This window comes from Mollisia scopiformis (assembly GCF_001500285.1).
Source record: "Mollisia scopiformis unplaced genomic scaffold LY89scaffold_14, whole genome shotgun sequence".
NCBI classification, from domain to species: Eukaryota; Fungi; Ascomycota; class Leotiomycetes; order Helotiales; family Mollisiaceae; genus Mollisia; species Mollisia scopiformis.
The window spans coordinates 658,472-685,665 of record NW_017263594.1 but is presented as its reverse complement, the minus strand read 5'-3'; the positions used below and the strand labels follow the sequence as shown (position 1 = coordinate 685,665).

The following is a 27,194-nucleotide window of genomic DNA, read 5'->3' as shown; positions in this document are numbered from 1 at the left end:
TCGTTGACGAATTGCCACCGCAGGTACGCACGAGAGAGGGGCGTGTTCCGTTGATTGGCTCGGCAGCGTAAGTGGATTCAGGGGCCGTGGCGTATCGGATCGGCCGCCACCCCTTTTCTAGAAGGTCGCTAAGAAAGCTTGATTTGTGAGGAGCCGAGATGGCCGGTACTTGGTGCTGAGAGGGTGGGACTAAGATTTGTAGGGAAGCTGCGAGGAGGGGTGCGGCTTGTTATCGCTGATCTTGAGTGAGCTTCCCAATAGATGACGGAGATGCTCCTTTGTGGGTAGTGTTTCCTTTGAGTTTCTGTAAGATGGGATCAGGCTCGCTTGAATTTTGAGGTCAATTCGGCTTGATTTGGTTCATGTCTGCTTACTCTGTTACATCAAAAAGCAACCAAATAAGCCACTATTATGTACTTATACCCATTTAAACAGCTATAGAGGTTTGAGGGGAGAAAAACGTCTACTTTTCCAGATACAGTAAATTTACCTTGAAAACAATAACTCAGATTTCAACATCGCATTTATTTTATTCGTTTGTTTTAGTAATATTGTCATACTTTGAACAGACTTTTGGGACGAGCCTAAGGTAGTCCACACACGACCATTGGATACAAAGTATCATCTGGATCACACACGACGGGTGCAGTATCCGAATCTGGAACACAAGACGAATCTGGTTTCCTAGGACAGGTCAATATTCCCGGACCCAAACTATCCGGTGTACGAACATCCCTCTCCTCCATCGTCAGATAATCCGAGAGAAAATGTTCCCAGTGGCCAAGGAATCGGTGATAGAAGCGGGTCCGTCATTTGAATCGATCCGTCGTCGAACAAAGCGATTTTTGCTACACAAAGCTGGAGTTTGGAAAAGCTTGTGGTGGGGTACAAGAACATCCACCATTCGTTTCCTGCAACTTCTCCGTTGGTGCCTACTGAATGCCAAAACATGAATTTGGCTTCCCAGGTTGGAGATGATACTGGTGGGGGGCGAGAAGTGGAACTTGCTTGGGGTACAGTGGATGACGAGGGTGAAGGGGTGGCTGATGCGATGGTACTGCTGCTTTCGGGAGTTGCAGACGGAATTATAGATGAAGTGATAGGTGCAAGTGTCGATGACAGAAGTGGTGGAATTTCTGAGGTCTGGGAAATGGATATGGTGAGTGGTGTCGAAGGAATCAGGGCGTTTGAGATAGAACTGTTGCTTTCAATAGCCGTAAGCGAGATATCTGACGATGAACTTGGCATGATGCTTGTAGTCGTGAGCGAACTATTCATGGATGACTGCGCTAGAAAAGTTGTTAAAGATGGCTGAGAAGTGGTGCTATTCATGTTGGTGCTCAAGGTAGATTCAAGTGTGGCACTACCTCCTGGTAAGAGAGCCCAGCCGGAGGGAAATACAGTCGGCTCGGTTAGTTGAGCTTGCGCGATACTGGATGCGAGAGCTGCGTCGTAATTTACGCTCGTGTATACTGCTATTTCTATGATAGCACTCAACTCTGTGGTGGCCTCAATAGACTCGCATAAATGCGACGTGTCCGTGAAAGAACATGCTTGAGACGAGCTAGAGCTGGAGCTGGAACTGGAACTAGAAGTCGAAGTAGTCGAAGATTGGCTCGTCTCTGAGGCAGAAGATGACTTCTCATCGTCTCCGTCCTCCAAGTCTTTGGCCATCTCTGCTAAAGTATCCGTCAGATTCTCTATCTCGTCGAGATCAAGGATATCCGCGTTCACGGAATCGACCAAGTTCTGAACCACATTCACAGCGCAGCTGACAAGTTTAGCCACATCTCCAACCGCACCTCCAATCACCCCTGCAATGCTCCCTATCACGCTTCTGTCGTGTATCAAAGTCCTCAATTGCTTCTCTGATATCGCATTCCTCTTTCTCTTTCTTGTGTTTGAACAATCTGGCTCGGGATCTTGACATCCAAGTCATTGAATAAAGCAAGAGCCTCGTCTTTTGTTTTCTCCACATCGTCAAGAAATTGAGACTTTAGCTTGGGATCTGTGAGCAAATGTCTGTTCGCCTGAAGAGCAAAGAATAAGTTTCCAAGCAGTGCCGCTTCGGACGTTGCTGTGGTGTCTGCAATTGTGGCTGTTGGGATATCAAACCAGACGAACGACGCAGCTGTAGTCGATAAATCGGTCCACGTACCACTGAACGTAAGCGGTGCTTGTGAAAGCGAAGATCCTGTCGTGGTTGGAAATGGCAGCATGCCTGTTCCAGGTATCCATATTGAGGATGACAACAATGATGATATAGGGCCAGTAGAACTCGAATTTCTCGACACTGTCACAGTAGAAAACGAGGTTGGTGTGGTCCATGCGACAGAAAAGGAGTTGCTAGAGGTTGTCATTCCTGTTTGAATAAAGCTAGCATCAGTCGCTGTGGTAGGTATGAAACTTGTGGAACTATTGGAGCTGTATGAGTTGATTTGACTAGAGCTTGAAGCGAGTTCTGTGATAGAATTGGATTCGCCAAAGGTGGTGGAGGTACTGGAATCGATATAGCTAGAGCCTGGGGTGAGTTCTGTAGCAGAAGTGACATTTTTCGAGCTAATGGGACTGGTTTGGCTTGAGCTAAATGTGAGCTCTGTAGCAGAAGCGATGTTGCTGTTCGAATCATTTGAACTTATTCGGCTGGAACTTGACTTTGTTATGGTAGCGTTCAACTTGGGTATTGCTGCAGTAGTAGGCGCAGAAGAACTTAGGTTGGCAGACATTCCAGATAGATTAGATAGCACCTTAGATTCTGCCTGGGAGGAGGAATTGGACTGCCTTTTTGAAACAGGTGTCGTCGATGTAGACAAAGTCAATACAGCTTGAGAAAGCGAGCTCGAATCGCCGCTTGACGGATTTATTAGAGCAGTCGTATATCCCGCGGTTGTGGAAGATGGAACCGTGATGCTCTGTACAGACGAGCTTGAAAGACTTGAATGACATTTCGAGTGGAACTAATTAGCTGAGGTATGTCCAAGAAGATTACCATCCCTTTCTCGCACAGCTAGTTTTCTTTCGCGCCAACGCTCTTCCGAGTCAAAAGCTGACTAAAGTTATATGAGAGAACAGAGTAAAAACTTCATAATTATACAAGCTATAGTGAAATAGACACTTGCAAATGAGTATTTTACGATTTATTATCTTATATTTCAAAAGATATGAGTTTCAGAAATCTAGTAGTGCTGCTGAATACTAGAGCATTGTTACGGGGATTAATAGGAAGACAAAAGATTGTATGAAGGATACAGAACTAATCTCTGTCCCTCTAAGGGCTAGAGAAGCCTCTTATTTATATAGATTTGATCCGCATGCCCACCCGGATCTCACTTCTCGTTCACTTGATGTACCTCCTTTTTTTCAATTCTTGCTCAACATGGCCAGGACAACAGCGCTTATCAGTTTATTGTTTTTGTTGTCTACTTTGATGCCTGTGCGCGGAGGTTCGATATCACTGGGATATTCCACAACCTCATCAAGTTTATCAAGTGAGTGAATTAATCGCACTTATTCGCTCCTTTTAATTTGTAGTGCGATATATTACTTTACACTCACAAATTAAGAATTTGACCTCATAGAAAGCAGTTTTCCGAAATATAACTCCAAAATACCGGCCATCTTGGGGTGTCCTCCAAGTCTCTCTGTTTTAATTTTAGAATGTGTTTCTTTCGAGCCAACATCCTAGAAACTCTGACTTGATAGCCATCTATTAATGAACTACAAACGCTTTTTCTGCAAGTTCCCCCTTTTCTGCAAGATCGATAGCTTCTCCAGTCATCCACCCATGAATATAAGCCTGCCCCACAAATTCAAAATGCCCCTCAATAGGCCGTAAGATGATCGGTAGAGCGCAACCGTACAATACCACAGCCACATCCCCTGGGCGAGCGTGGAGTGGTGCTAACCCCATATTGTCCTTCTCAGTTAGAAAGAAACGACGGTTTGTTGTGGCATGTTCACACGCACGAAGAAACGGAGCCATCCATGATGCGATATGATCAGAGACCTCTTTAGATGAAAGTCCTGGGCCAGGCTGTTGATCGGCTGGTAGCACTATTTCTGCAGCTTTATAAGCACCAACTTCGCGACTCTCTGGGACTTCAGATAGCTTATCATCGGAGGTAGCGAGCCTCATACATGTAATCCACGAATTAAATCTAGTACTAAACTCCGTGGGGGCACTTTTGAATGCAGGTTCGTTATACGGGTGGGTATAGGGACTCCACTCACGATTGCTGACCAGAGTCCGCCACAACGTCTCTCTTCGACTAGAATCATTTTCGGCTTTTGTTACTTCAATGATTCGCTCCATGTCCTCATGTGAGTATACACACTTCGCATCCTTCACTGCGCCACACGGACTATCAATGACATCTCGGAGAATATCAACAATAATTCCATAGACAGCTAATATCATCCCACAGTCTGAGAACTCGTGAAAGCATCCAATTTTGGAACTAGCGTCGTATTTATTGCTTCCCCAACAGTTCAAATTGTGCTCTGTAACAATGAATTCCGAATCATGTGCTTGATCTAGATACCGAGAGATTGGAAAGTCGCTCCAATCGGGGCACCAAGTCGGAAGTCCTTCCAGCCTGGTTTGCACTGGACGAGGGTATATTTCCGTTAATATATCCAGAGACTTCCAGAAAGATACCAACGACTGTACAGCTCTGGTATAGACTTGAGGGAGTGAGTGATTGTAATCAACTTCAAATTTGCCGCCATGCCAACCCTCGATCATGTCAAGAACCCCGTATATCCTATCCCTTGGGTCCGTCACTCCTCTGCCTAACTGGTCACAAAGTAGGCTAACAACATGGTGTTCAGACCTTAGCCTGTCATGGAACCGTCTTCTCATCGTACATGTTTTCATTGCGGAAGCTGCAACGCTGAGATATTTAGACGGTGGGCTGAGTCCCCCTATATAGTTATTCGATTCTTCAAGGCCATCATAAGCTTCATAGGCCCTAAGCCACCATTCAAGAGGGGCGGAGTTGTGACCACAATGGATGAACACCTCATGATTGTTGTGAAGTTCTTGTTGGATCCAAACTCGTCTCCAGTATGGCCGGTTCAGTAATTGTGTCATTGTCTCCCATGCTTTTCTACCAGACTCCTCAGCCCAACTTTGTTCCATATACGAAAACTAGACCCAAGTAAGAATCGGAACACGAAAGGACTTGCAACCCCGGTCTCACCATTTCAATTTTAGCACGCCCTTCCTTTAGCTTATGAGGCAACTTTTCATCCCAGCAGTCGAACTTCTGAGAGGTACCAAACACTCTCAGAACTTTCCATAGGTCCCATTTCTGCTCTTCAACAGGTTCCACAGATTCCGTCCCTTCGGCCAGACCAATCCATGCCCTAACACGCGTCGCGAACCGATATACATCCCCCATCATTTCAACCTGGTAGGCTTTCTCTCGGTCATCATTCTGATTGATGCATATAGCATCAACCCAAAGGGAAAGTTCTTTATTGGAAGGCCGAAGATGGAGAAGAGCTTGCTCTAAGTTGGCTGTAATCTCCCAAGCAATACCTTCGAGGGTGATGAATTTGGGTTCTCCTAGGCCACCCCAGGTATATGAAAGTGCATTATAGGACGGCTTTTCGTCGAGGGAGCAAACTATGAGGCTGCAGTTTAGTGGGTGATCGAAGGCTCCTGGGTGCACTAACAAGAGCCTGATTTGGCGCCTTTTGAGAGGCGTGTAAATTTGGCTTTGTAGTGAGCTTATATGTTCTGGCATAGCTTTTGGTCTTTGGGAGGTTCGTAGGAGGGTTTTAGAATGTAATAAGCCAAATGATGAAGAGTCAATTTAAAGCAAAAGACCCGTTCATATTGTTTAGAAATTGAGACTACAGCCCTGATAAAAATCTGGCTGCAGCCTTACTGTTTACCTACTCTGCCTTTATTGGCTAGTCTAAACCTAATGCTACGTGGTAGTGAGCACGTGATTTTTAGCGCTTACCTTACCTAGGTTCTAAACAAAGAGATTGGAAGGGGCGTGACCGCCAACCTTATCCCAAACCCCCTAGATCTCTACAGAGTTATCTATAGAATAAAATTTCTCAATAGCCCCTCCAACCCAGGCACTGACGCCGGCTTCGCCGGCTGTGCCCGGGTTGTCGGGGCCTGAGGCCTATACTTCTTTCATCATGTCCGAAGCTTGAAAATCGGACGCGTCTTGGTAAAAAGGGACTTCGAAACATACTGTCACCCACAGGCTTGTTTTCGGTGCAGCCACCAGCTTTGTGCAGTACCCGTCAACAAGTATGGTCACCTAAGACGTCGTTCAAAATGGACCTGGATTGTTTTACTATCTTGTAAATTGCGAGATCTTTCAAAGTAAAGCTACTACATTAAGTAGGCACATAATGAGGAACCACAGGATCTGTGCCATACACCTTGAACGCATTCACATACTCAAAGAAACTCGCCTTATAAGCCCTTTCCTGCGTAGTGAAATTGACATACCTATGCAAGATCAGCATTTCTCACTCACTCACCTCAAAAATACACCACTACACAAAAAAAAAAAAAAGACAAGAACTTACTGAACCCCAAACTTATCCTGATACCCATCCGCCCACTCCAAATTATCCCAAATACTCCACGCCAAACACCCCACCACATCCACCCCCTCACTAATCGCCAGCAAAATCGCCTGCATATAGTCCCTATAATAACTACTCCGGATCGGATCGAACAGGATATCCGCCTTAATCATCTTCTGCACCTCGAACGGCTCCGCGAAGCCGAATTCCGTGACCGCGACGCCGCCTCGGGGGTGCCACGTGTCTTGGATGTAGTGGAGGAAGATGGGGACCCAGTCTGTGGCTTTGTGGAGCCAGGGGGAGAGCGGGTCGGCCGCCGGGCCGATGTTCCAGCCGCCGTCGGCGGCGCTGTAGGTGTAGGTTGTGTTGGTGCAGGAGGGGTAGAGCGGGTGGCTGCTGTTGGAGACGCAGGCGTCGAATCCGGAATCGGGTGCTGTGGAGATGGTGGTTAGCACTGAATTCTATGTTTGTTGGACGTTCCTTACCCATGTAGAATTGAGAGGTGTAGGCATCGTGAGCGAAGATATCTGCTGTGCCGTTGATCATCTCCATTTCCTCTTGGGTGAACGCTGGTAAGAAACCGGAAACGTATTCTTTTAGATACTGGGGATAATCTCCGTTAATAAATACTGGATTCGCAAACCACCCTTCGTTAAAATCCCAGGCCCGCTGCACAGCGAGAGCATCCGCGCTAGAGTTTGTCAATGGGATTTTATATCCACCGTTGTTTTTGAACGAGATGGTGCCGTTGATGCCAAGCGATCGAGCGAGGTGGTAAGCTTTTGCGTGTGCAAGTAGAACGTGGTGGCCACACCAGTATGGCTGCTCTAATTTTGGGATCGAGGTGTTGGTGAAGTAGTTATCTGGCAGGGGATAATCGTCACTGATCTCTTTAGTATCTGATCCCTGAATAGAACGTTGAAATTTTACCAGAAGACAATGGGTTCATTAACTGTGAACCAGCGCGGGACTTTGTTTCCATATCGTTGGAAGACTACTTGCGCATAATTTGCAAAATCATCGACGATGTCACTACTCAGCCATCCACCGTATTGATTTTGTAAATTTAAAGGTAAATCCCAATGAAACAATGTCACACTGGGCTCAACTCCGTACTCAATGCAAGTGTCGATTACATCATCGTAATGTGCAAGAGCTAATTCGTTGACCGGACCGTTGCCGAAAGGGAAGACTCTTGACCAGCTGATGGAGAACGAGTACGTCTTGACTCCAAGGGCAGCAATTCGAGCAATATCTCGTTCCAAATCAGCATACAGTCTCAAATGAGGATATTTATTTACCTTGCTTATACAGATAATAATGATTATCAGCAATATCTCCCGTCTGATTTGCAACCGAGTACCCAGTCACTCGATGCAGTAAAACATCCCAAATCGACGGTCCTCTCCCTTCGGCTTTGACAGCGCCTTCTGCCTGATACGCCGCGCTGGCCACTCCCCACCAGAAACCCGCAGGAAATTTCCAGCTCTCGTTCTTCGATACCATTGGAATCTGTTGTCCTGAAGGAAAGGAGCTGTAGTACAGTCCTGGAGGAGGGATGAGTTCATTTGTGGGAATTGGGGTTGGTGAGACGGTGGTATTGACAGTTGCTGTTGAGACGGGGCCGACAAAGAGATCCCATAGGTCTTCCACGTTGACGGTGATTGCTGACGTGAAAGCTGTCGGATTTCCTATTGCTGAGCCACTAAGGGATGTCGAAGCTGGAAAAGTCTCCGTCACTGGTGAGCCAGTCGCGGTGGAATGCATGACTTGGGTGCTGCTTTGAGCAAGCACATGCTCAGAGAGCATTAGTAATAAAAGGACTGAAAATTCCATCATGATACATCAAAGATTGCTTCCCAACCTTCAGACAAGCAAAAAGAGAGCCAAGTGATTGTGACTTGGGGAGGTAAATGTTAAATACTTCATCGCTTCACCCCCGCTCCCGAACATCGGGACAAAACAATAGCGAGCCATACGACACTGGCTTACATGACAGTAGCATGGACGACATTAAGTTCGTCTGAAGACAAGATGTGCATGCAAGACGGCCCTTTTGGGGACTTCAGCCTTGCATGACGAGGAGGCTGTGGGGTTCCAGAAGGTCAAGGAGCAACTATGATTTGGCATTCGGGTGATCATGGGTTCAAATGCCTCTAAGAAGCACATCACATCAACGTCAAGGATCGCCCAGGAACTGGGAAGGCGCTCCTATGGCGTTGTTGCGGGGAAAATATAAAGCTTGGCATTACCCCTCCGGGTGATGATCCGGTATAAACTACCCCGCACTCCACTCTTGCTACGAGTACTTCAAGAGAGGTAATGGATCCGCTTGGGAGGGTTAAGCCAAAGAAAGGGGATTGTCTAGGCCAAACCAACAATCTGACAACTGGGACAGCCAAAGAAGACAGTCGAGATTGGTACCGAATGATCGCAAGGATCCAGCAAGATAACCTTACAGTATCGAGGAATTTCTAGCTTGGCGCGATCTTCAGGGTCTTCATATTTAAAATGAAAAAGAGAAACAACAAACAAATCTTTTTGGAGGGAGATGGAGTAGATAAGGAAATAGATTGATATACAGTACCTAGGTGAGTGTTGTCGGGCAGAGAGGACGGGGGAACTTAGCCGCGTTTTTAAGGTTAGCGCGTCTGCACCAACACGACCTCTTCTCAGAGGCCATGACAGCAACACTGAACAATTCCATGCGACGACATCAAATTCAACAGCAAAACATCCTCCTCGATCATGCGAGAAGATTCAATCCACCCGATATGTGCGAATAACCTGATCAAAGTACCAAGCGGAAGGAGAGAGGTGGAGGCGACGTGTGAAGTCCTTTCACAGGGTAAGATTAACTTCCACAAGAATGTGAAGCAGCTGTCGCTGATCAGCTTCAGAAGTCGCACGGATGCAGGCACACCCTACGAGCGCGATTCGAATTCAATGGGACGATACTCCGATGTGAGCAATTCAGAAATTCAAGCGCGAGGAAAGTATCGATGATCAAATCCGCAAGACGAAAGGCGGGAGCAGCATGAACGAGCGCATGACAGACTGTGCGGCACCAAGATCATACGGCTCAGTGGTCAAACTCGTCAATGACAATCTATGAGGCCGATATTGTTGACCATGTCCATCAACGTGACATGACGATTACATGACGGACGATGTGGAGGAGCCAACATTCGCACCTACAGAGGAAAGAGACTTTGGAGAGTGGAGGGTGTATATCGACAAGTTGTCGCAACACATACCAAAGAGTGGTAATTTCAGGGCGCGACGAGTCACCGAGAAAGCCAGTAGCAATCTGGAAGAAGGCATTCCTGCAAGGCAGGCTAGCTGGAGTGAAATTACAAGATTGCCTGCCCGGTCACTATGCTACGATCACACACAACTTGTGAAGCTGTGAAGCTGCCGAAAGCACACGATATCGAGAGGAGAAAACGTTTTATGGCATCAGCTGCTGTGTCCATTGCATCTTTCCGTGCCACCAATGGCAAAGCGTCAAGCATAATTTCCCTGATTGTCAAATCTTTCATCGTCTCCGAATGAAGTCATTTCTCCGTTCCCAAATCAATGTCACTCAAGGATTCATGCAGCACAATAACAATGATCCCGAGATCTGAGCAGGATCTGACTACAAGATACTGTTTCCGATTTTGCCTGTGTCCGCCGACTTGTTGTTGTTCGGCTGCATTCAAATATCAGCCACGTTCTACTTGCAATAGTCCTCGATGTATTCAAATCTTAAGCTCATCTGATACTTTCAAGTCGCCATTGCGGCATCTCATACCTGTCACCGTGCGGAGACGGTGTGGCTAAATACCTTCACGAAATTGGTCATCCTTTTCGGGACCACAGGCACTCGGGACCACCAAATCTCGCGTCTTCTTCTTCACTTCACAAAGTTGCCGACATTTTTAATTTTGAGATATGAAGATGAATCTGTGTGTATCCCGGTTTGTGGAGTCCCCGCATTCGTAAGTCAGCTTGGCGATAATATGGATGATGTTGAACCCATCCAAAGTTTGGTTATACGTTTGTTTGCTCATATCTTCTTATTCTTCATGCAAGCTCAGACTATCGAAATAGCTCTCACCTCGCACTGCCTATTGTCCTGTATCAGAACTTCGGAATCTATGCACGGGAAGTTCCTTTTGCGGACGACGTCCGACTGAGCAATTGACTCCGAAGCCACCAAGGAACTGTAGGGGAAAAGAACCAAGGGGTGAAAATCATCACGACGCCCTTGGTTGTAATTTCAATTAGCATGGATATGCGTCGACAGATCATGAAAACATGAGGGGATTTTGAGGAGGTCCTCTGGATAATGAACGAGAAGAAAGAGGGGCACGCTTGAGCACCAGTATAAATGCACGATCTTCTTCTCTCGAGTCGAGGCTTCTTTTGAAAAAGCGAAGTATCATTCAAGAATCTTTAGAACCGATCCAGCAAATATTTCCGTTTCATCGACCAAATTGGAGCACTACTGATAAGATGCTGTTCACCAAACTCTTTCTCTCTGGCCTGATGGCCGCCGGGTAACGAACTACATCATCCTGTACTGCTTTTGTTGTTCCCACTAACTAGCCTCCAGCTTTGTCTTTACCCTTCCTGTGGTAGAGATTTCTGATGTTCAGGTACGCGAGGCTCAAGGTGGACCAGGCGGTCCTGGGGGTGCTCCAAAGAATACTGGACCTCCTGTCCAAGGACCTGGGTAAGTCCCATATCTCTCTACATTCTGCATCTTACCCTTAGTTCCACAGCATCTACAAAAATTGATCAATCACGTCCTATGAACACTTAGCTAATTCGTATTCAGACCTCTTCAGACTGGCCCCCCTTCCAACCAAGGACCTGGGTAAGATCCATATATCTTGCTCTTTTACATGTCATCATTGGTTCCATAGCACCTCCAATGATAGACCCAGACATACCGTATGAAAATTCAGCTAATGTAGCATCCAGACCCGCTCAAACCGGTCCAGCTGGCGGTCCAGGCAAACCTCCTGTGACAGTACAACCTAAGTATGTCTCCAAACAGTTTGTCGATGTCAAGATTCTATCCTCGACCCCATTATGCCTTGTGAAGCGTCATACTTCTGTTACTGCAAAATGTCCTTCAGATCAAATCTCTTGACTTGAACCCATACTAATTCAAGAGACACAGACCAACGCAGAGTTTCAATCAAGGGCCTCCACCACCGCCTCCATCCACCACTGGAGTTCCACCGCCTGTATTTGCAACCCCACCTGCATTCACCCAAGTTGTCACCATTACGGTGTACTAGGCTTGCTTAGTGCAGGTACTCGAACTCGATTCGCAATGGAGGAAACGAAAGGAGGGGCACGGTTCTTGTCAATGAGGTGTGATTGATTTGGGGTGGTTGTATGATTCTTGTCTGTCGCTACTTTTCTGTGTGTTCTTCAATGAAATTATTTTCCAAGTTGGGTCAATAGCTCGTTGTTTGTGTACTGTACAGTGTACCCCCTTGATTATATGTTAATTTCTTGCCATTCGATTATCTTATGTTAGCTTGAAAAGCAAAGAACTTATGCTGCTTTGAAGTGCTTGATTGTTGACAGGCTCTAAATCTTGATATAATATCTGTCTATACACTCTGTTCAAATTCAAGCATTGCTGTCTCCAATGACAGCATCTGCCTCACCATGTGTCAAACAAAGAAGACGCACATCGGGAGCAAGAGTTTTAGAGCCTGAGTTTCAGAAAATATCCTCATAGCTGTCTGGGACGTTCCACGCTTAGAGGAGTCTCCAAGAGAATCCTTCCTGCTCGATATAGGTATACATCCGGGGTGTGTCCCGGCAGTGAAATGTGCCTCTCGACCTGTCATTAGTCACGATCTAATATCATATTATCTAAGTACAAAGCAAGTCGTCTTCAACCTCAAATCAAACTATAACCTCGACCCCACCTGCATTTATGTAAAGCGCGTAGTCACGTGCCATCATACACTTTCACATGAATCAAGTTGTCCCCTTTTCTAAAAAGTGGGGCCGTATTCAGCTTGAAAGCCACCTGGGAGAGACGGGAGCCCTAAAAATGTGAAAAACGCAGTCAGCAAGTATTCTCTACCAAAGCCATTCCAAACACGAATCGATAGAAAACGTCTAGGCAACTTACAAGAGTCAATATCCTCATCCACAATAGCCTTCTGCGTGCACTTATTCATATCATCCACCGCCTGAATCTTATCCCCCGCCTGCGTACAGTTAAAAATACACGGCGTATCCAAAATCTTCTGCAACGCATCCCCCTTCCACCCAAACACATAATCAGCATGATTCGCATACCCCGTCGCATCCCCAAACGACCAGACGAACGGGTTCTTGCCGCCCGTCGGCCACGTCAGGTTGTTGAACGGCTTCGTGTCCCAGACGACCTCGAACATGACCTGGCCCGTTCGCACCGGATGCGTGGACGGGCAGGGTCCGCCGCTCTCGAAGGTCCCGGTCTCGGGGTAGCTTATGTGCGCCATGTGGTCCGGGCTATCGAGGTTCTTGCCGTCCCAGCAGGTGGGGAAGCGGAGCGTGGTCATGATGCCTTCTTTGCAGACGTGGTCGGGGAAGGCCATCATTTCTGGTTGGCGGGTGATGAAGGTGTCGAGGCAGGTGTATGTTAGTTGGCGGAAGCGGGCGGCTTCTGCTAGGGTCCTGGCTGCGATGTCTCCGATGAACATGCGGAAGCCCTGATTTTTGTCAATATTTCGCTTTGAGGCACTTTGAGTTGAGTGGCTTACTGGCTGGAATGCTGTGACTTTTGATTTCTGTTGTTGGTCATAGATTGCGTCTTGCATGTAGTAGACCGTCAAACCACCATTGGCATTTGTAAATTGGTTGTTTCCGAGTTGAGGGACACGTTCTGTAGACGAATCAATATAAATTCTTAATAAAGATCCGAGAGACGAGGAGCTCATCCGAGTAGTTGAAATTCATTCTCTCTTATAAGTAGCTCCCCATGACGATGCTGAAGAGAATGAACATAAAATAAGGCTAGAAATTGACGTACTGTAGCTGCCATTTTGCGCACGGAAATACATAACCGCAGTCCAGTAGTTTGAGAAATCCTCAGCATATTGGCATGTCGTGCAAGTAGATTCCCCTGGCATATCTTTCTTCGTATCCATAGTAGCATTGAAGCTGTTCTGTCAACGAACATCAGTAAGATAAACACTACATGGAGTCATTTACGAACCCCGCCAACGATCTGATGGACATGACTGGATGGAACGAGACCGGGACTGATCAAAGGATCAAGTCTCTAGACTACTAGCTGCGAACAATGGAATCGGACAACAGCAATGCTAGGCACGGCTAGTGCCAGTGCGAGGATTTTAGTCCAATGCATCTTTTCTTGTCGACCAACGTTAGACTTCAGAGAAGGATTGAGAAGAATATTGCAAGACAACGACAATGTTTCGAAGACTGTCCGGGAGTGCGAAGCCGTGATGCTCTTCATTAGGCCCCACCCGAGGTGCCTCAACTTCCACGACAGTTCGTGGATGCTCCCACATTGATTGCTCTGCAGCCGAAAGCTAAAATACGCACGACATATAAATTCCCTATGGGAGGCGATACTTATATGAAATTTATCGAGTATAAATTGAAATTCTCAAGCGGCCCTATCAAAGCCTTCTTGGTTCAGACGAGTAAGAGCAGTTCACTATCAAACGAATTTCCAAAGCCAGTCGGAACACACCTTTCCAACTTGCCACAGAGTCATACTTTGGCTGATGGCAGAAGTCGCTGTTGCAGCTGCAGCCGCTGTCAAAGTGTAAAGATTGTTTACGGAGGGGCAATCATTACTCGCTAAAGCTGCGTCGCTTTCGTTTAGGGGATGGAATACGCAGGCTATACTCCTCGGTTAACCGGTATCCAAAGTGCCGGCCACAGGATACAGATAGCTCATCCCTGCATATCCATTCATCATGGATCAAAGGTGCCATCCGTATGCCGGCTATTCAGAATTACAAAATATTTCATCTACTCGGGTGGGGTCCCCGGTGCCCACGCACAGCGGGCCGAGTGAGCTGCAGCTATGTTAATATGAAGAGAACGGGTCTGACTTCCGAAAGTTGTCGAGATAGGGAAAATATACATAGCACATGCATCCTCGTCTGATGCTCGCCTTCGACTCTCGAAAAAGCCCCTTCGAAAATAAAAATTTAGGATCACCAAAATGCGTTTTCGGATCGACTTGTTCGCTTTGTATTTGACGCTTGCTGTCGTTCACGCCCAGAACCAGACTGTCGTTGATGGATGTCCCAAGGAGAATTATGCGTGCTTGGATGTGATAAATTCAAGTCAATGTATCGAGGAGTTGGTGATTGAGAAGGACGCGGCAATCACAAAAGATGCGCTGGAAAAGTGTGTGGATACTGAGGGTGCGGCGAGCAATTTGACTGGAGCAGCAAAGGTAGGTGCAGAGACTTCACATATCAAAGTGGGGCATGTCGAGAATACGAGGCTGATAAAAGTGTGGATGTAGTTGTGTCAATGTCCTGGTTGTCACTCTGCGCCGATAAACACTGTCATTGCGCAAATGTTCCCGCCGCCATGTGGTTCCTAGCGACGTCTACTTTGGTGTCGAAAACGTGGTATTGAGTAGACGAAGGACGGCAGTAGTGCCTGAAGAAGTTCATGAAACTTTCAAGAAGTTGGAATATTATTTGTTCTGTACGTATGAACAGATCTACAGTCGATGTGCTTGGTAGATGGTCTCGTTGGGCCAATTATATGTATTTATACTCCAGAAAGAGTTTATGTGATAGCATCATGCTCATCATACATACACGGAATGAGTGAATGTCCATCATCACACGATCAAATGCACACTCAACCTTTGATCAGGAATTTGTGTAATATTTCTTTATTCTATCTACACAGAATTTGACCTGCTACGTTTCGGGTTTCCGAAAGCTTCGCTATTGGAAGAACTCACGGGCGAGACATGAACGTCAAATAACCTTTTTTTCGAGTCCACAGAAGGGGACAGAACAGGCTGCTCTTTCGTCTCGTGCGTACTTTCTTCTAATCGGGAGAGCATCTGTTCCCATTCTCGGACGGAGCTCCACTCTCTGTTCGTCCTAGTGACTGGAACTCTGTCAAGTGCTGCGAATTTCCACTGCAATTTATTAGCGCCATAATCAACTCTAAATCAATGAACAACTTACGTCTGTGATTCCCATTCCAATGAAACCGTTCATCTGTTGCTGCAGGGTCTCTTCAGACCACCAAGCTATTTGTCTCCACTCTCCCCTTCCTCTCTTTGAACGTGCGAGTCCGGCTATGGTCTCTATCCAAAAAGCCGAAAATATGACTATCGTTCCGATTCCGAAGATAAGGGCCATGGCTAGGGTACTGAAATTGGTGAAGTCGTTGCGCTTTATGATTTGATTCGAACACAACCATGCCAAAATCGTATCATTCTTGGCCTGATTCAACGGGACGAACTGAGAGAATTGTGATGGCGGACCTGTCATATAGTCGACTAGGAGATGTTGTGTGTTTGCAAGACTAATGGAGAACCAATTCTGGGCCTCGAGCACCCATTGATTGCTGGCGGGAGGAAGAGATATTTGCTCGTGGGTCAACGCACCAGCTAGTAGAGGAGAACTAAGTTGATTCACCGAGGTGGCCATACCAGAAATCACAGCTGCGTTCATAATAGTTCGAGCTGTCTTAATCTGGTGTTTTGTGTTGAAGAGGGCGTCCAATTGTCCGCTTTGGGCCCAATCGGTCATACCAGCAAGCGAAAGGAATGGAGAGCATGCTCCGGTTTCTCCGGCTCCTACCGGTTTACAAAGCTGCAGATGCTCTACACAGCCTAAGACCGAGACCGGATTATCAAAGGAATATTGGTATATAATCTCGCCGACCTTTCCATCGTTATCTTGTTCAGTAGGTATCTTTCGATGCGCTGCAAGCCATAAGTCGTCGCTAGGATTTGTGAATATGCCATAGAACGATGCAAAAATGAGATTAAGAGTGCCGTTAGGTTTACGTAGTTGTTCAATAGCGTCAAACCCAGCATTGATGTCGGCAGTAAAACCACTTGAAGTGTCAGCCTTTCAAACCAAGAAGAAATTGCGATGCTTACTGAACTTCATAAGCCGAAACTTGCGCATTGTAAGTTTCGCTGGCGATATCACGGAAATTCGTATAGATATATGTAGCGTTTTGCAAAGTCAGGTCGGCAAGGCCAAAGTTGGTTTCGTTGATATTTGGACGCCCGTAAAATGCTGCTGTATAATTGAACGGGAGGTATTCAGGCCCAGAATTGTCGACCCCTTCAATGCTCTGTTCTGAGCTTATCGAGTATGAGCTGTACCCACTTGAGGTGTATCCATCAGTTGTAATCGGCACACAAGTCGTATTCCTTCTCCATTGTACCCGGTCTTGGTCTCGAGCATTTATTCCAAGATCAGTCCGAGAATCGACAAGACCAGTATCCATGTAGAGAGGAGTACTACTGTCACCCAAGCAAAGCCCGTCAAATGGACAGGCGGTACTTGACGAGCTCCAATTGAGTCGAGTCTGTGCATACATGTTGCATTCTGGAAGAGATTGTGATTGTGCCAGACAATTTTGGACGTACTGGCTACTGGCTTCGGTGGCTTGATTTTTGTAGGAATAATAAGCTACATCCCAAGGCAAATGAGCTTCGCTCATCAAGCCACTGGCCTCGGGAGGCTGCCAGGATCCACAACATGGGCTTCGCGCCAACAGAACCTCATCCCCAACTGTCGTGATATGAGAAGATAGGATACCAGTAGCTGCGAATGCGAGAAGGTGAAGTATGCCAGCTATGACTAAGGCCGCTGTTTTTCGAAAGCTCCTCACGGAGTGCCGCCTCCATGCCCACCCTATCTTGAAGAACTGCCATATAGCACTGACATCTGAGTTGTTGTTGCGTAGTGTTGCTTGCTGCTGGTGATACAATCCGTTCTTAGCTTGTTCGCTTGCCCTCACTTGATGAAGGATGAAGCATATAATTGTCCAAGACCTTCCTCCGGCAAGCTTTGAGAAATCATCAATTTGTTTTCGGACCTTGGTACGACGTGAAAGATCATTCCAAAGACATCTGAAAGGTCTTGAGACGTACTTGTATGAATATAGCAAGAGCTGCAATGAGAACAGCTCCGTTGCGATTGGATAATGTCAATGTTGACCCCGAGATGGCCCCTCGAGAGTAGTTCTAAATCGCGAAAAAAGATTATCAGTCGAGTCATCTGACATCTCTGATGTTGAAAGGTGTAGGGTGGCCAAGATTCCATGCAACATTCCAAGAAAATGGCTAGCTTGACAATATTGATACGAGATAGGGACTTACTGTCCAGAACCCAGTGTACACAGTCGTGTTTGTGGACATTTCAGAGTCTGGTAGAGGATTGAGGAGAAATGTCAGATGGCGTATGCGGTCAGCAGTCACCCGCTATGTTTTCAACGGCACGTTTGTCGCCGTTTGAGGCATTGTCTCTGAGAGGAGATAACAATGGATATGAAGACATTTTAAGTCTTTCAAGGGCACCGAACAACCCTCCAAAGCTTAATTAGAGTTTCTCAAGCCTTTTCCCGCCCGTGTCATGGTCGACTAAGCCAATATCTCTAATCGCCCAATGATCAAACAAGACTCCTAAAGTCGCCACAGTTAAGAACTTTAATTCGACTTCACAGGAACTGCGCCGCAATATCAGCACGCCTTGAAACCCCCAAACTGCTGATAAACGTTGATCCATATTAAATTTCTTCAGCACAATTTATCCAGGCTGCAGGGGAGAGGCAATTCAGACTACCGGAAGATCGCCAATGCTGGTACCGCGAATGCGGCGCAGCTTATGAACCATGCAAGCCATGCAAATCGTCCACCATAAGAACTATCGAACGCGGCTCGGGTATCACAATGCATATATAATATAGGTTATATCTCCGGGTTCGCGCATTGGTCCGTGATCTGAAACCGAGATGATGGAGTTGATTCGATCGTTCGGTAGCTGGATGAATGCAGATAGAGCAAACACATCGATGCCTATGCAGAAGAGGGTATACACCGTCGAAGATAACAAATATTAGAGACCAATTCATCGCAGATTTGAGTAGCCGAAAATGGACAGTGAAGCAGGCATCTGAAGCCCGCGTCTTCTGTCATGATCAGTAATTTATAAAATTTGGCAACTGAGTGCCTTCGAGCGTTGCAGACAAGCTAAACAGACACTACTTCTTGGTGCATATTATCACAATAATGAGAGTGGTATCTTCCAACGCATCAATCAAGATGAGATACAAAGCGTAAATTGAGACCCTTTCAAATTTAGCGAACAAAAGTGGACGCTCGAATAGGGGGTCAGCTCGGAAAATCTACAATGTCTACCGATTGCCATCATACATCGGACACTGTATAGGGCAAAATAGCATGAAAAATGACCTAGAATCTTCTCCGATTTTGAAATGCTTACACATATTCGAGAACCAGCAAATCATCATTGAAACTGTCGACGAGAGGCGTTGTTCTGATCATCGTTAATTGATCAATATACGGCAGAAAGCATTATATTGTAAGATTTATCTGCGCTGCGCCGCAAATTTGAAACTATCAGAAATGGATCTGGAAATACCTAGGGTTCGCTCCTTAATGCTTTGACCTCGGTACCATTGGATGGTTTTGATGGTGGCCCTTCACCCTGCCTCGCTTGCTTGGCTCCTTTTCAAGTTACTAGGAGAAAAGTGGACGAAGAACTTACACTGCAGTTCCCTACATATTTGAGCATTGAACAATGCTCCAAAATTTGGATGAAGCCACTTAAAAACATTTCCATTAGCTATAATCATTATAGCCAATGAGTTGCAAACTACCACCCTTGGGGCTTGGAAGGTGTTTAAATGATCGATAATTGAGGTTTAAGAGATCTTCTCCACCCATGCACCCATTAGTGTGAAATTGTGATAACAAACATCTTGACAGACATTTTGATAAACAACAATATATGGTATCTCAACCACAAAACGAGTGGACTGTGGATTGAACTACAAGACGCTTTCATCAACTTATATACATGATCTTCCAACCTCATTCCTATTCCCCTCTGCACTTCGGAAGGTTTCAGCTAACCAATACTCTTCACGTGATCGGTGACCAACGTCGTGAAATCACTCGACCCATAGTAAATCGTATACTGATCATCTGCAGTCTTTCCACTACTCAAGGTGTCGCCATACTGCCAATACATATCACCTCCCATACCTGAAGTATTCAGAGCTGTAGTCTGCCACGGACCTTCGATTGCGGGTTTATTGGATTCCATGCCGTACTCCTCGAAGACACAAGGCTTGCCAACGGAGGCACAAACAGCACCGTGAGCTTTGATCCATCCATTGCCGAAGCCAAGAGCATCTTTCTCACTCCCTAGATAGAAATATCAGTGCTTGTTTATGAAGGAGAGAGAAGAGGAAGAGACATACATGATGTTGGATAAAGGTGGAATGTGCCGAAGGAGATATCCTAAGATCAGAAAACAGATTAGTACCATGAAGCCTTCCAGACCGCGGTCAAAGACCCTACCGGAATCTTCAAGTTAGCTTCGAAGTCCATGCCTTCGCCAGTGGTGTAAGGGTAGCTCCCATCTCCACCACCATTCATGAACCCTTCGTCACCCAAAGTAATCATGTGATTTGGATCCAAGCTTCGAATGTACGCACTTGTCTTCGTAGCCCACGTTGTCACAATACTCGTTGCGCATCCATTACATCTTGGCTCATTCGCAAGTTCCCAAGCAAAGATGGCAGTGCTGTTGATGTGTCGACTTACTACAGCCTTGATGTAAGTCTGGTACTGGGCTTGGACTTTGGCATCTGTGTACCACGTAGTCTTGGTGGTGCCGTAAAAAGTATTGTAAGCAGGCATGCCACCATAGTCGCCCCAGTTATTGACGAAGTTGACGATGAGCTTGATGCCATGAGCCTCGGCGCTAGAGACGACATAGTCTAGACGCTGGAGACCATTGGCGCCAGTGTTGATCTGAGGAGTTTTTCCTGAGATGAAGCTTTGGTACCAGACTCCAGAGGTGCTTTGTGTCACATCGTTGAAACCTTAAACTGTTAGTAAAGTCCCGAACGAGGATGTGAGAGCGTAGATACCCCAGACACGAAGAACTTTCAAACCAGAAGCCTTGAGATGTGTCATTACCAGATCAACATCGGCATTGTTGGTCAGAAAGCCAATCCAGTAAGAGTTAGTTCCAGCGAAATATCCAGTTGTGCCATCGATGTTGAATTTCAAGCCGGAGACAGCAGGTATAGATGCTTTGGAGAGCAGATCTCCAGCCCCAACAGGAGTAGGTGTTGCTGCTGTTAAACCTGCAAAAAGTAGAAACAAGGCTTTGGAAAACCACATTATAGCAGTAGAACAGGGAATTCTTTTGGAGTCTCGTCAAGTACTGAGAAGTCTCCGATCTTGAACCAAATGATGCGAAGATGAAGAATGAAGATAAAGGAAGACAGTTGCATCTCTGGAGCAAGAAAAGCAGGCCGACCCTAACATGAAATAGACAGAAACCCCTCAATTGCGCTGGTGCTAATTCAAATGCTCATTTGAGGATATCACGCACCGGCGGCACTGCAACAGAAACTTCCGATGGAGTAATATGCATCTTGAATCGATCTCAGAATTTCAATACAATTGGCTTCCACAACAGGCTGGGCGTCTCCAATCATATGGCTAATACGACTAACCGACAGAAGCGGACAACGGAGGATGACTTACCGCGATAAAAACAGACAGAAAAGCACTTGTCAACATGAGCATCATCTAATTTTTGACAGACGAGGTTGTTTCATACAGATGATCCATAGCTCTTGTTGTATCCCTGCACTTCCAGAAGCACTATGCCAAGGTTTGAATGTTCATGTGATATAAGAAGATGAGAAGGTCACGTGCACTTAGCATATTGTGCTGTCTACCCTGGCTCTGAGAAGACGGAGAGGGAAAGCCGATTGACATACCTGATGTATTGGTAAGTAATGTATGGATTCGTTCTTAGTGACTTGAAAATAGGTAGAACGAGTTGGTTCTGCGATGCGAAAACACACGTGTAGCAGAAATGGAATTGATTTGGTGCAAAAGCAAATGATCCTGAGTAGAAGGATGAGGGATGCAGAAGAATTTCGTAATAGCTTTCAGAAAGAGTAGCGTAAATGGGTAGAGAAAGCCAAAGCAGTCTTGAATAAAAACAGCTTGGTCCCTCAAACCAGCCGGAGCCCGGCACGCAGCAGAGCAGTGCATCATATTGATCATCAATAAGAAGGAGGTCGAGAGTCCGGACGAACGGGATAAAGACGGACATAAAAGCAAATGGAGAGCTACACGAAACCGGAAATTGGTATGCTACGATCATGACATCCAACAATACCTACCTAGCCCATGTGTCCCGAATAGCTTCCTCAATGAGTCTGAATGGTGACCGAGGTATCAAAGCGGCTAAAAATAACAACATGCTTGTCCCCCAAGCTCCATGTACGACATCAGGGAGCCTCACTGATGGCCCGTATCTCAAACTTTGGAATCATCGGACCCTGTCGGATGGACTCATTTGGTGAGTTTGCAAAGATCAGATGGCTCAAAATGCACACCAGAAGGATTCATCGGCAGCAACCGAGCTCCGCTGTGGGTATTTTGTACAACGAAGTCGAGGATGAGGATATTAGATACTCGGTGTGACGAACGAAGGAAGGAGTCAAAGAAAAATGAGGCTTGCGATGTTTCCGAGCAAAATTAAGCGAAGGGGTTACACGTGACCAGGCTCCATAGAGCTAAACCGTTGTGAGTCTAGTCTAGGCTCTCAGGTCTGCCTCGGCGCCCCTTTCTGCCGACTTCAAGGCTCGCAATCTCAGCCTTTCCCTTTCGATATTTCCATCCAATACTGCGACTCTGCAGCAACGTCATATCAATTGGTTTCGCATCCAATATCGCATGCATTCAGCACGGTAAAAGTTACTTTTGGCGTAGCCGCCGGACTGCACTATCAAATCAACTTTGTGCTGTTGTCAGAGCTGTTGTCAGAAGTCTAATCACACCTCAGCCCAGAGGACTCACCTGAAAGCGCGAGACACAACTCTACCGCAGACACGAGGTTGCGATCACTAATTGTTGCGTTACCGCTCTGTTATTGGATCACTTGACCGTTTCTTTGTCAGTAACTTTCCGGTATCGCATCGATTCTGTGAGGCTGTACAATAAGCGCAAGGCCCCAGCAAAGAAGAATCTCACCCGCTCGTCTAGCCGAATGCAGCTGACAAGTCCACTTTGAGAGATAGTACCAGTTGCAAATTTTTGTGATTTTTTCTCACTAGGTCCGTCGGTGTGATACTTCTGGGATTCTGCCCAAGCTACTGCAGTTCGTCCCGTTATTTGTCGCTCCGAATATCACATCTCCTCAGCTGCAGTCTTAATGTTCTTGGCTGTGTGTTCCGAACACCATGTTGTAGTGATGTCAGAAAGTAGGGCTTTGGCAAATTCCTGGATCAGACTAACGTCTTGGGAGTACCATGAAGTGCAAGTGGACCAAGCGTTTCTGGTGCCTGACAGAGCTGCTGACGAAAACCACCTTCAATGGCGGCGGCTGAGACTTCCAACACATGTGGGCTATGGCTCGTATAGGCATCGAATTGAGGGTTGATGGTGCTCAAGCCATGAGCTTGAGCTGTAACAGCTGTTTGAAGTCTGACACGGTACACATCTCAATCTCGTGGTTGGGTATAAGGTCATTGGCGCCAAAATAGCCACACCAAGTTGGACAAACTACTTTGCCCTATCCTGCATGTTACTAAGAAGGAAACGCAATTATACAGAGTGTTTAGCTTGGCGTTGATGACGGTGGCGTTTCCAAGAAATTCTAAATGCACAGCATACTGGCATAGCATCGTTCAGCGATGCAGTCCGAACAGGAAGCTTGTTAACAAGACCAATGCTCTACGGGTGCACATCTTTTCGGTGAGTTTGTCGTAGGAAGTTCCTGACATGCAAGAAATGCATTGTAGGATGAAGCATCGACCGGAACCTTGATCTAGCGATGATCTCTACTGTCGACTACAAGGATTGTGCTGTTGGATTGAACGTCATTGCGGAGCAGCTCCACAGCCCGAACATATCGCATGTGAGCATCGTGACTCGTGGTAAGGAAGATCAACATCCTGTAGAAGTCAACCCCTCTAAAAATGTGTCCGCTTTTCTTCCCAACTACCCGTCCGCAGAGCCACCCACATCTTGAGTGGTATCAAACATGAAGCCTAGCTAGGCATCTTGTTGAGGAGACTCTGTACGGGCATGAGACAAAGATATCGATAAGTCGGATAGCACGGAGCATGCCAGAATAGAATTTACATCTGACTAGCAGTACACCGAAATTCCTCACGCGTTGACAACAAGTTCTGAAAATAGATCTGCACCATTTTTTGGAGCGTATGATGCATCAAGCATATCAATCCAAGTCCAAGAGACCGCACATTGATGCTGTCCGAGATTCCGCAGACCACCGGCTCCTTCGCTTCTGGAAACGAATGCAAGTAATAGAAAAGTCGTGCCAAGTCAGCGCTCTGTAATCAAGTGTATTTGGATATGGCTACCAGTCGATCCTCCTCCTGAACAACGATTAAAGTCTTTCCAACTCCGAGAAAGGAATGCTAATTACGTTCCCCTCAAGCCGCATTCCATGTTACAGACATCTCGGGCGATGATGTTCTTGACGTTTTTAGAATGACGTTTAAGTTTACTCGGGTTGACGCGACTTACAAAGAGATTTTACCCAATGCAACCGTGAAAGTGATCGACAGCCCTGTGGCCCGAAGGGAAGGGAGAAGCTTCTTTCTCGTTGCCTGGCCGAGTATAGTCAACACTGTGGCCCGTGGAGTTTCCTTATTGGGAAAGAAGTAGCCTTACCGACCATGTCGACTATCGAATCCGGTCAAGCGAGTTCGTCAGGATCAATTGAGGTTTGAAGGATTTCGGATATGCACATAATTCAGCTGGTCAGGGTCAATGGGAAAAAGTGATGGTTACTTTGTTGTCGAGATTGCAAAGATGTGGCGTTTGTGTTAGGCCGACTCGAGTCAAACTTCCAACTACATAAGTACAAGGATCCGAAAGCCATCCTCACACGGACACATACGCCTCAGCCTTGTGTCTCCCCACACTGTTCAGGGCCGCAATGAGTCAAGGGGACGGAATGCCGTTGCCTACCGTCCTGATGGGTGCAAACTCACAGCAGCTACCCTGGTGGGGGCGCATTGCCAAAGCTTGGACTCTGTTTACAAAAATACACCATGAGATCCGATAACATGATAAAACCCATCGTATGCTTCGAAAATAACGCCTTGGCTAAAGATTGTGGCTTCTTTGGCTTTTTCGACGCTCTTCGATTGGTCAGCCCTAGTACCAGCCATCAGCTTGAGGGCTCAGTTTCGAGAGCTATAAACCATGTGGAAAGCAACTAAAGGACGATGAAATGACATCGAAACAGGTTTCCATTGCTTGAGAAACTAACACAACGTTTCTGCCGCCCATTTATCGCCGAAAGAATGAGCGCCTCAAATTCTAGTCTGCGACCTCGTCAGAGGACTTTCACGTCTTGCACAGAATGCCGTAGGAGGAAACAGCGGGTATGCAATGGACCTGCGTCAACCCACATCATTCACTGACACAATATAGTGCAATCAAGCCAAAGACATGTGTAGCAACTGCCGTCGCCGGTGGCCTCCCGTCGTCTGCACGTACTCGGAGGGCTCAAGGTATGGCTTGCTTTACTTCATGATTAGATTTAGTATCTAACAAAGTAGTCCTCCTCCAAGCTTTGACAGTGTCATCGATCTACAAGATGACCATATGGCCCAGCCAGTCTTGGGATCATCCGGTGGCTCGCACCAATCTTACGTGCAGATATCCCAATCAAACTTCAACGGCTATCCTGCGACCACAATGGCGAGTAATTACTACTCTGCGCCACCATCTGGATACTACATCCCGACAGCAACAGCAAGACCAGATTACGGCGGCACATATCAAGGCGAAAGCTCGAACTCGAGCTCGAGAAATCAATATAGTTCAGTGACCAATACGGGCAGCTATGCAGTGGCCGATGCAGGGTACTACCAAAGCAGCCAACCGGACTACAGCTCCGCTGGAACACAAGGTGGGTATTACCCGACGTCGAATTATTATACATCGAATGGGGATCCGACGGCGTTCGTTGGTGCCAACCCGGCCGAATATTATTGCGTCGAACCGGATCACGATGATGTGCCAGTATCCAGAAGCTGAATTGAACCACAAATATCTGCTGAAAAGACAACGTCGGACGGAAGGAGAATTTCAGAAAGATATATTTGGCTTCTCATGGCTCGAACACGAATCAGAAACTGCGAATGAGGAGGAAATGATATGAAGTTGATGCAGCCGAAGGATTATTGACAGGATTTGTTCCCAGATGCGACGTTGAGGAAGCGATACGATGTTGAAAGCGGGACGGGCTTGCAGAAGGGAACTGAGGTGTAAGTAAGCTCATGGACATGGCCAATGGTGGGGCCAAACTTTACCCCGCGACTAGGGTACGAGATATATTTAGCATTTGCAGGTTACCAGGAACGTGGCGAGGTTGGGATTTCCTTTCCAGGGGATAGCTTTATTGTTTAGAGATAGAGGTTGCATTTGCCCACAGTTCGAATTTTTGTTTAGAAGGATATCGTGGTACTAGATTTGGACGTCTGTCGCTTGAGACTCTGTATTTCTTAATTTGTTAGATTATTATGACCGTAATGACATTTCACGATTTCTCACGAACATGGGTTTACTTTGCAAACATTCACGGGAATACAAAAATAGAAAACTCAATTCCAATCTCCACTTCCCGTCCACAACACCATCAGCTGAACAACTCTGCTCAAATTCGCAAAACTTTCCCCACCACGCCTCAAGCCCGCATTATCTTCTCGACCATATGCAACTCGGTGGTGTTTTCCACCAAACGTCCCAAACGGGGATATAGTCGCAAATCTCGCCAATCACGCGTAACTGCCCGTCTGATCACTGCCGGCACTGTCTTCCCCCACGGTACCATGGGCCTAGAATGGTCTCCATGCCACCATACCTCCTTCCGCAAACCCATCTTGTTGCAACGACTTATCTGATACCTGTTCCTTACGTTGGTAAGTGGAACATGCTGGCAAGCAACCTGGTCCTCGGTCTCTGCACATGTTCACACGGCCACAGTCTTCAGATCCATCGCGATGATGCCTAGCGGTGTCTAGTTTCATAAGTGAGTCCTGTACGACATTGCCGTAATAGCTTTTGAGGCCCCTTAGGCTGACTGAAATAGCAGAGCAGTGTTAGATCTGACGGAAATTAGATTTCCTATCGTGTGTGTGGATCTTGGCAACAGTGGTAAGAGGGCTTGCGTCATGGCAAGATAAAAGCCGACATTGAGATTAAGTAACTTCTTAGATTCGCGGATCGAGATATCCGACATAGGCAGGTGTTCACCAAGATGTTGAGCCAAAGCATGAAGCCGGCGCACATGGTGAATGTGGGATCGGATTTGACGTCTGGGTCATCTTCGAGAGACTTCGAG

The 27,194-nt window shown here is 46.6% G+C and overlaps 10 protein-coding genes across 10 annotated transcripts; 4 read left to right on the top strand and 6 right to left on the bottom strand.

Moving 5' to 3' along the window:
• Positions 1-714: 714 nt before the first annotated feature.
• LY89DRAFT_734987 (uncharacterized protein) lies at positions 715-1,674 on the bottom strand (the record flags this gene model as incomplete). Its single annotated transcript, XM_018219958.1, has 1 exon — positions 715-1,674. The coding sequence occupies one exon, from the start codon at positions 1,672-1,674 to the stop codon at positions 715-717; it is 960 nt and encodes a 319-aa protein (XP_018070196.1).
• Positions 1,675-1,856: 182 nt separating this feature from the next.
• LY89DRAFT_734986 (uncharacterized protein) lies at positions 1,857-2,726 on the bottom strand (the record flags this gene model as incomplete). The annotated part of the gene is made up of 1 exon (XM_018219957.1): positions 1,857-2,726. The coding sequence occupies one exon, from the start codon at positions 2,724-2,726 to the stop codon at positions 1,857-1,859; it is 870 nt and encodes a 289-aa protein (XP_018070195.1).
• A 2,628-nt stretch (positions 2,727-5,354) lies between these two features.
• On the bottom strand, positions 5,355-5,687 carry LY89DRAFT_539710 (uncharacterized protein; the record flags this gene model as incomplete). Its single annotated transcript, XM_018208149.1, has 1 exon — positions 5,355-5,687. A coding segment is annotated over one exon (333 nt), but the record flags the coding sequence as incomplete, so codon positions are not given.
• Positions 5,688-6,363: 676 nt separating this feature from the next.
• Positions 6,364-8,600, bottom strand: LY89DRAFT_707951 (glycoside hydrolase; the record flags this gene model as incomplete). Its single annotated transcript, XM_018217647.1, has 6 exons — positions 6,364-6,478; positions 6,559-6,991; positions 7,044-7,441; positions 7,489-7,813; positions 7,860-8,263; positions 8,551-8,600. The coding sequence occupies 6 exons, from the start codon at positions 8,598-8,600 to the stop codon at positions 6,364-6,366; spliced, it is 1,725 nt and encodes a 574-aa protein (XP_018070193.1).
• Positions 8,601-10,049: 1,449 nt separating this feature from the next.
• Positions 10,050-10,472, top strand: LY89DRAFT_97288 (uncharacterized protein). Its single transcript, XM_018223544.1, has one exon. The coding sequence runs from the start codon at positions 10,138-10,140 to the stop codon at positions 10,381-10,383; it is 246 nt and encodes an 81-aa protein (XP_018070192.1). The 5' UTR covers positions 10,050-10,137; the 3' UTR covers positions 10,384-10,472.
• A 586-nt stretch (positions 10,473-11,058) lies between these two features.
• LY89DRAFT_719539 (uncharacterized protein) lies at positions 11,059-12,150 on the top strand (the record flags this gene model as incomplete). Its single annotated transcript, XM_018218501.1, has 5 exons — positions 11,059-11,102; positions 11,159-11,278; positions 11,384-11,422; positions 11,530-11,589; positions 11,732-12,150. 5 exons carry the CDS (start codon positions 11,059-11,061, stop codon positions 11,850-11,852), a joined length of 384 nt encoding a protein of 127 aa, XP_018070191.1. The 3' UTR covers positions 11,853-12,150.
• Positions 12,151-12,566: 416 nt separating this feature from the next.
• LY89DRAFT_697871 (uncharacterized protein) lies at positions 12,567-13,930 on the bottom strand (the record flags this gene model as incomplete). Its single annotated transcript, XM_018216936.1, has 5 exons — positions 12,567-12,619; positions 12,707-13,271; positions 13,323-13,444; positions 13,592-13,727; positions 13,853-13,930. The coding sequence occupies 5 exons, from the start codon at positions 13,928-13,930 to the stop codon at positions 12,567-12,569; spliced, it is 954 nt and encodes a 317-aa protein (XP_018070190.1).
• An 831-nt stretch (positions 13,931-14,761) lies between these two features.
• LY89DRAFT_670375 (uncharacterized protein) lies at positions 14,762-15,070 on the top strand (the record flags this gene model as incomplete). The annotated part of the gene is made up of 1 exon (XM_018213156.1): positions 14,762-15,070. One exon carries the CDS (start codon positions 14,762-14,764, stop codon positions 15,068-15,070), a length of 309 nt encoding a protein of 102 aa, XP_018070189.1.
• A 4,540-nt stretch (positions 15,071-19,610) lies between these two features.
• On the bottom strand, positions 19,611-20,971 carry LY89DRAFT_647855 (glycoside hydrolase; the record flags this gene model as incomplete). Its single annotated transcript, XM_018211977.1, has 4 exons — positions 19,611-19,984; positions 20,041-20,080; positions 20,141-20,667; positions 20,716-20,971. The coding sequence occupies 4 exons, from the start codon at positions 20,969-20,971 to the stop codon at positions 19,686-19,688; spliced, it is 1,122 nt and encodes a 373-aa protein (XP_018070188.1). The 3' UTR covers positions 19,611-19,685.
• Positions 20,972-24,744: 3,773 nt separating this feature from the next.
• LY89DRAFT_685757 (uncharacterized protein) lies at positions 24,745-26,374 on the top strand. Its single transcript, XM_018215143.1, has 3 exons — positions 24,745-25,230; positions 25,280-25,359; positions 25,408-26,374. The coding sequence occupies exons 1-3, from the start codon at positions 25,150-25,152 to the stop codon at positions 25,886-25,888; spliced, it is 642 nt and encodes a 213-aa protein (XP_018070187.1). The 5' UTR covers positions 24,745-25,149; the 3' UTR covers positions 25,889-26,374.
• Positions 26,375-27,194: the final 820 nt, after the last annotated feature.